General features: G+C 33.3%; 1 protein-coding gene across 5 annotated transcripts in view; it reads left to right on the top strand.

The window, feature by feature from the left end:
- Positions 1-8,726, top strand: part of BICD1 (BICD cargo adaptor 1) — a 228,553-nt gene that overhangs the window by 210,249 nt on the left and 9,578 nt on the right. For 4 of the 5 annotated variants that reach the window (XM_073877734.1, XM_073877733.1, XM_073877731.1 and 1 more), the window contains one exon: positions 161-6,286. The exons of the other annotated variant lie outside the window; for it this stretch is intronic. In XM_073877734.1, the coding sequence (XP_073733835.1) occupies positions 161-166 (6 nt within the window). In that variant the 3' untranslated portion in view covers positions 167-6,286. Of the gene's footprint in view, positions 1-160; positions 6,287-8,726 lie in introns of those variants that run through there. 5 annotated transcript variants of the gene reach the window in all.

Below are 8,726 nucleotides of genomic sequence, written 5' to 3'. Positions count from 1 at the left end.
GTCATCTTGGCATGCTTTAGATTTAAACTATTTTCTGTGCAAAATTTGTGTTTATGTTTTTAAAATTCCTATGAAAAGATTGCGTCTCTCTAACCCTTACGAGTGTGCCTGGCCCCCTGTAAATGCGTTTCTTGCTGACACGCTTGTTTCTCATTTTCAGTTCTGACCTAGCTCTCCCTGATGAGCAGCCACATTCCAGCCCGCACTGCGCCCCTCTCCACTGTCTCTCCAAGCCTCCTTACCCCTAGTCTTCATCTCCTGCGGACGGATGTCTAAGGTGAATGCTTTATAGCCACACACAGAACACTGCCCAAGATCCAGCAGGTGTTTTCTTCTCGGTTGTGAGATGTAGGATTGGATTCATGTTCATCATTTTGGAAGATGAGAGAACGTAAAGAAGAATAACACAAAGCACAGACTCCAGTGTGATGAAACCTTTTATGGTTTCTCTAAGTCCCACAGATAAACTTCTGCAATCAAATGGCTATGGTTGAGTTCAATGAAAACAAAAAATAAAAGGAAACAGGAACTATGTATCTCAGATGGCTGGCTTTACCTCGATAGCATAAGGAAGACCTAAGACAATGTAAAATACATATATTGTAAAATCATCTTTCCTTGTACTTCAAATTCAGCTATAGAAGTTGATCCCGATATTTTTTTGTCATTGGTATTTATTTTGTATTTTGTTTGCCACATGATTTATGTCTATAAAAATCATTTCTGTGAGAGGTGAACTTAATTCCTTTATAAATGTTAAATATGCATAATTTGCTCAATTAAGTATGAGTTTTAATTTAGTTCAAAATCTGGAATTGGCCAGACTGTGGTCATATTTCTTGCACAAAATAATAAATGAGGTGCATCAGAATGTTAACAATAACTATTTTGCTGCTACACTGATAATTGTTTATGCACTTATTTTCTCATCAGTAGCTCATTAACTGCTGGTTGTTTTTTCTTTTTTTCTTTTTTAACTAGAATTCTTCACTTGACATCATTAAGTAAATCTAAGAAAGACTATGTTATGATTCATTGACTTATTCAACTTTTGACAGCATCTTTAATTTTTTAAAAATTGCAGACAAGTAGATGCACTGGTGCTGCCCCTTTGTGTGTGTGTATGTGTGTGTGATAATGTTAAGAAAGCTAAATAACGTGAAGGGAATCAAAAAGCTGTGTTTATGTAATGATCAGAATTTTTTTTTTTACTTTCCCAAATTCAGGGTCCTACTATGAGTCTTTCCTGCAAAAAGGTATCAAATGGGAAAATATATACGTAGATAGATGTAAGCTAGCCTTTGGGTAATTAGTTTACCCATAATGTGTTCAAATTTTGATTAGGATTGTATGTTTCGTTATTGTTAGGTTTTTTTTTTTCATAATGAATCTTCCTTGCCAAAAAAAAATAATAAACCTTAGCTCATTGTCTACTTGTGACAAACACTCAGGTGCCTACAATCATTATATTATATTGAGATGGTACATGTTCTTAGTTCATTTACAGATTCTGCTGGGTAACTTTTATGACTTGATTTAAGGCAGTGGATTTTCATAGCAAATTTCTTTTGCACATAATCTGACAAACAAGGAAAACAGCTAATTGAGCTGAAAGGTCTAACACTCCTGGGCTCCTTAACTATCAAGTGCTGCCCACACAATTGCTCCTAGCCCTGATTCCTTGTCTAGTCAGGTAGCCTTAACTTATTTAAAACCATAACGGTTTGACCTTTTCATGTAACTATATCTGTAACTTCTCTTCAAAACAAAAACAATCCTCACTGTTAACACAAAAGATAGTTAACAATGCAGGGCCCTAACAGTGGAGATCTAGTTGTGGAGATCTCAGCTTACTGAGTGGGAGTGGGTGGTACATTAATGGATGGTCCATCAAAGATGGCAGCCAGTTGGTAAATCATAAAGCACAGTGCAGGAACTTTAGTCAGTCGTACACCAATTAAGTAGTGGTCACACTATTACCAAAGCAACCAAGAGGTTTTGAGTTCCTTATATGAGTGCTATTTTCAACAGTGTAATTTATTATGCAACTTGGAGTACCTGGAAATCTTCACCAAAATAGAGATTCAGGTTAAAATACAAAAACAAGAAACAAAACAAATCTTCACAAAGTTCAGATCATGACAACCTAATGTTCTGCTCTTTCCTACCTGCATTGCCTTGCTGTTCCTAAACATTTGCTTCATTTTATTGGTGTTGTATCTGTATGTAATCCAGTATTAGTGAGACAGTGTGGGTTTTGTTGTTCAATTGAAAGAAACTACCCCACTCCCCATTCCTGCTTTTTTTTTTTTTTTATTTGTTTTTCAAGCATCATGTTTTCGGACCTGAGAAGTGGCATAGCTGCTAAGTTGACTTTTAATAACTGTTTGTGCCCGAGGGAAAATATGCCTTTTTAAGAAGGACCTCAGAACATCTTCTTGTGTTGCCTCATCGATTTTGTTGGTGGTACAGGGAACTGAGCAGTAAGTTCACACAGTACTGTCTGTGTGCTGACAGTGTGGTATTGCTTTCATGCTCCCTGAATCTGTATTTATGAACTGGTGAAAAAACCACGCTATAGACAAAATATTTATTTCTTCCCATGCAAGGTTTACCCTCGAGTCTATTATATGCTGGTTTTATCTCAGTTCTTTATCTTAACAGAGTGGGAAATGCTTGTTTTGAAATATGAATTCTGTAAACATGTTAATTTTTGCAAAATGTTGCCAAGAAGATATAGAAACTGGGAAATAAATGTCTAATTTTCAGCACAAAATTAGATAATAGTCCCTAAGCAGTAGGAGAGAATTCCATGTACTTACACTGTGGCATCATTTAGTCTAGTTTAAACTGAGCCATATCTGTATTTATTTAGAGGCATTTAAAAGAATAGATATGTGTGGCATTGGTTAAAATTAGTACCTGTAAAAAAAAATCAGGATTCAAAAGGAAATTGAAATTTATTGAAGAATCAGTGAAAATCAAAAAGAATGAATCCCAATGAGACTAACTGAAGACAGACTTGGGGAATAAAAACCAACTACCGAAATACAATAAAAATTTGGCTAATTATTGGGAACACAGTGGGCAAAGATTAAAGGTAACTGGTAAGAGTGGTTAGCAAAATAATTAGGTAGTTTTTTAAAACTAAGCACAATTACCATCCTAAAAAGAAGTCATTATGCAGAAATGCTTTCCAAAGTGAGGATTCCTCTTAGCTAAAAAATTAAATTTAAGAGAGCAATAAATTGCCTTTGGTCTGAGTGCACAGGGGTATATAGGACCCTTGGATTAGTCTTTCCAATCAACTTCTGATTCATCAGATCCCTTTCATACATCCAATTCTGCTTCAATAAGAGTAATTTGGAGAACTTTGAGAAAACAGAAAGCTATTAAATAATTAAGAAAAGACCCATTTAGAAAGATGATACTTTTATTTAGCCTAAGGAAGAGGAGGTACAATAGAAATCTGCAAGGAAAGGAAATTTAACAAGAGTACCAGCTCTAGATATCATTATTAAGAGTGGAATAAGAAAAGCTTAAGTCTTTAATGTGAAGGACTTATATTACCTCGATGAGAGAGATTTTTAACAGTGGAAAATGAATCACTGAAATTGATGATCATAAAGAATATTGATTTTTCAAAAATTAAATATTATTGGTTATCTAGTAAGGATTGAGTTAGGTGGCAAGGTATCTTATGATAATGTATTATAATTCTGGGATTCCATAATCTTATGCTTCTTTTGAACTTAAAAATACATTAAAGTTATGCTGATTAGTTGTAAAATATTTTATCCCTTGAAAATAGGATGGCAATCTTAATTTTTGCAAGATATCTGATAAAAAAACCATTGGTGGTATTTTTTCTTCCAGCTATATTTCATAATATCTTTAGTAATTTTACTATAAAAAGCCTCAATTGTCAGAGTCTAAAAAAACAAATATCCTCAGGAATACTTTGGAAATAGAAGGTATGCAATCCCTTAGGGGGGCAAATGCCTCTCAAATTTTTATCTTTTCTTAAAAGGATCTTCAATCTCAATATTTCCTCTTTCTAATGCCTTGGAAAATATTTCTGTACAGATAGTCCTTCTGTTTCAAACAACCATGAAATGTTGGTCAAATAAACCAACTGTGAATGTGGACAGTATTAAAATCCTCTACAATTCTCAAGTAGAAATTACAAAATACAAAAAAGAAGAAATGAAATATATTTTCTACTAGGATAAGAATGGCAAATTTAATGTGTAATTGTTATAATCAATCAGCCAAAAAACATAACCTGTCTTTCAGAAAGACACATCAAGGGACACTAATTGATTTCCAGTAAGGAACTGTGCTGATTCAGCCCAAGGAGGCCAAACACATTGATATTGTAGATAGAAAGTAGGACTAGATTCAAAAGGAACTCTTAGGATAAAGTTCACAGTTAAAAAAAAAATAATGTCCTCTGGGTTTTTTTGTTTATAAACCAGAATGATTTAAAATAATTCTTGTATTTAAGATTGCAAAAAAATTAGAAGAATATGTTCAAATAAAGGGGAAATAATTCTTCAAAAAGTTGTTGAACTGGAGTTGTGATAGATGGCATGATCAGTGCTGATATCGACAAGTGATTTTTACCTTGAAATCCATTTCTCTGGACATATAAGACCAATCTAGCTCCCGAGTGACCTTTTCCATTGTCTGTAATTATGCCCCCAGATGAGTTGCCTCTGTAAGTAAGTTCATCTTTATTTAAATGCCAAGTTAACTGCTATAGTCCCTAATGTGTTGCATTTGTAGCCTGATCCAATTATGTTGACATCTCAAAGATTTCGTCAAGGCATCTATTTCATCCTTCTTACTCAAAGTATAACTGAAAAAGATATTTAGTATTAAGATATGTTCCCCAATTGAGGATTTTCCAGAAATAATGTTCTACTTAAGAAGAGGAGTAATTAACTGCCTTTACTGTAAGGGTGTGAGTACATAAAAGTATGCGTGTAAAATGTTTGCATGAGAATTTTCACATCATGTAAGCTTTCCCATATTCATAATATGAACACTATAGGAGTCTTATTTCTCTTGTGATCTTCTCTCCATTAGGAATGTAAGGAGATTATTACCTATATCTGGTCTCCTTTCCATATTGAGATGCATGGCTCTAATCCTCAATGTATTTTTATCCCTTTCTTCCAGAGTTATTTAAAATTTGTCCTATTTAAACTGACGCCTGGATAAACTACCAAGCCAGATTATTCCTGTGATTGGAGTTTAAGTACTGTAAAACATTGGCTGAGAACACATTTTTTTTAAAACTTTTCTTTCTTTCAGAAATATTCTCTGATCGTTATGGTTCTCTAATAAAAACACTGAGAAGTAAATCGGATGCTTTTAGTGTGACTGTATGTTTTTCTTTCTAAAAAGTCATTTAAAAGCAAAGATCAGAGAACTATGTAAAGAGAAATGCCATCTTTTTGTTGACAAACCATTATTCAATAATACTGAATATCCAGAATGAATCATTTGTCATTTAGGTTTATAGAGATGATTATGCACCAAATCTTAGAGGAAAGAAATGATTTTACCATTATTGCCACAAAATTTTTAAGCTCCATGGTTTGACTGTTAGAGTCAATTAAACAATTCTTTGAAAATCTTTTATGATATTTTTGTAATCTACTCAGTGTTTTTATTTGCATGATTACACGTATATGATGAACCATACATGATTCTGAATTGTATTTCTTTCCAGTATTAACATTTGTGTAATGTGTGGCCAACCCTGATTTGTACACTATATAATTGTTGTTGTAATGATTCTGCTATTCCTACATTTAATTGCAATTTTGTTATTATGCCTTTTGGGATTAAATGATGTGAAATGTTTCCACCTAATGATAATACCATATGAAAACATGACTAAAAGACTGACCTAAGAAACTCTTTTGTTGCTAATCATTTTTTAAAATCCAAATTTCAAAGGAAACTTGTTCTCAAAGACATATGCATTTATTTTAAACTCAGAAAAATTCTTATGAATTTATTATTGCTTGTCCTTTTAAATTTTTTTATTGTAGACAATCCTAAGTGAATGTCTCATGGAAGAATCCATTTATGATATGTGCTTGTGTTTGCGTAATCTGATCATGCACTCAGTGGTTGGAAAAGGCACTCCAATGCTAAGAAAATAACCAAAAGCTGATATATCAATTCTTATATCTTGGTTTATGCTGCCAACTGAATATGGTGTAATGCATAACTCTTTCCAGTAAATAAACTGGTTATCTTTTGTTCATTTCATCTATGGTACCTTTTTATCAGTTTGAGCAATCTTTCTGTATGTCATTTTGACTTGTATTTATCACAAAAGGAAAAGTATATGAATTTCTATATGATTTATATATTTATGCAAAGAGCCCTTATTTGAACTAAAAACTAAATGACATTTTGACATTTCTACACATTCCTAGTAAGTAATGTTAATCAAATTTTCCCATTTTCTCCATTTGTCATCTCTCCCACTTGTAATCTTTTCACACTTGTAATGTATCCTTTTCTAAAAGGATATTTTGGCAGGAGGATACACTTAGCTGAATTAGATTAGGAATGTACCAACATGAAGAAAATGCCTGTTCTAAGAAAAAAAAAAGAAACATTATTTTAATGAAAGAATGAAGTTTGTATGCTTTATTTAGAATACAATCCTTCTTTGTTCTCTTTCATATGAAGAGAGAGCAGAGTCCCAAAACTTTGAGGAAGGCTAATTTACTAGCTCCTTCTTCAAATATGTGTTGGAGCAAATATGGACTTACGTGAGGTTTTGATGAGCTGAAACCTCTAATGCAATCCTCACCCTAACAAAACAAATTAATGGGCACCGCAACAATTCTAGCTAAAGGTGCCTGCTTACCTGTTGTATGAATACAGCACTAGAAAAAATAGTGTAAACTTTCCCAAACCTCTCCTTTTTTCTCTTCTGAAAGTCTTTGCTTTTCCTGGAGGTTGGATCTATAAATCTGTTCGATCCATGATCTTCTCTTACACAATGAAGCTGATAGTCACATTCAAAAGCTAAAAACTGGATCAGCCTCCAAGAGAACCAAGAAAGTTTCTTCTTATCCCTGCATTTTGCAGGTGATTTGGGTAGCCCTGCATCCACACTGGAGGTAAGGAAGAGTCCAGAATTGATGGGAACTTGTAGGAGGGCTTTTCTTTATTTGGGGTTGTACACACATTGACTAGTACATTGTGGGAACTCAAATTTTGAACTTGAGCAATAGGTTCCTGAGAGATGGGTTCCTTGGCCCCTTGCCATCAAGCCTTAGTTATAACACATCTGGAATTGAGTTTATAGAACCTAACGTTACCTGTTGTAATATCAGCAGGCACTAAATACAAACCAACTGAGGGAAATGGTCCTTAAATTAAGTGAATGGTTATTCTCATTCTCTCTTGTTCAATCTAGATCTCTAACTGTGTTTGAAGGAGTATTCATGTGTACAATGAAATCATCTGACAGAGTTCCTTCTTAAACATTTTATGAATCAACTATCATTGAAATACTTTAAGAAAAAAGGATAATTCAGCCACAACATTAACTGTCAAGGAAAATAAATCTCACTGGAAAAAGTATTGCCTGTATCAGAAGTAAACATAATTCATAATGTAATTTAAATGTAGAAAACAATATAAAGATATATAAATCATAACTATAGTGACATCCTGTTAAAGAGTAAAGTTATAACTGAATTAATGCATGTATAAGTGAATGAAGAATTTCATCCAGATAAGACTCCAATAGTCTAAGCGTTATGTTATTGGAAATAATATTAGCTATCAAAGACTAAACACCATTTGAAAGAAGTCACATATGTCATTTCCTTTAATCTTTGCAATAACCTTGCCAGGTGGGCATTTTTATCCTCATTTATAAAATGAGACAGTTGGGGTGTAGAGAGGCTAAATACCTTTCCAATGCACAGAGCTTGTAAACACCAGGGCTTAAATTTGAACAAATTCCATGTTTTTCAAAATACTTCTGCTGCTATAGCCTGCTTTAGAACAATTATTTCTCTAGAATTCATGCTAATTTTTATTTTTTAATTACTATTTTTTAAATAATTATTATTTTAGAATTTTATTTATTTATTTGAGAGAGAAAGAGAGAGCGAGCATGAGTGTGGGGAGGGGCAGAAGCAGAGGGAGAAGCAGATTCCCTGCTGAGCAGGGAGCCCATTGCAGGGCGGGGCTCCATCCCAGGACAGTGAAGGTACCTATCCAGAACCTGGACTTCATTATTAACAGAATGGATTTTCCAGTTTCTGTGCTTGCAAGAAAAAAAATAATGTGCTTATTATCTGGGACAAAACATTTTAATGCTATTACTTCAAAGAGTTATCAAGTTGAATCTTGCAATAATTCCATAACCCAATGCAGCCATACATTTTAACTTAAAATTTTTAAATTCTGAATACCTATCAAACTGTATAGAGATTATAAAAATCATTAGTAAATTTCATAACAGCAGTAGACATTTTAATTACTGTATATTTAAGTAAAACTAAGATCCCTACTGATAGCTTCATAACTTGACTTCCTTTGAAGTTCTGAATGATTAATGCCAGTCAAATATCACAGGAAGTTTTACGTCATTTAGAAGAGCTAATAGCCCAAGATTAATAAGTGACTTATATCAACTTCTAAATAAATCAAAGAGAAAAAAATTATTTACCTCATTG

Source organism: Callorhinus ursinus, unplaced genomic scaffold (genome assembly GCF_003265705.2).
Source record: "Callorhinus ursinus isolate GAN/ISIS: 27379988/994484 unplaced genomic scaffold, GSC_fseal_2.0 scaffold27, whole genome shotgun sequence".
In the NCBI taxonomy this organism is placed as follows: Eukaryota; Metazoa; Chordata; class Mammalia; order Carnivora; family Otariidae; genus Callorhinus; species Callorhinus ursinus.
Note: the sequence above shows the minus strand (reverse complement) of the source record. Positions and strands in the feature narration are given on the sequence as shown.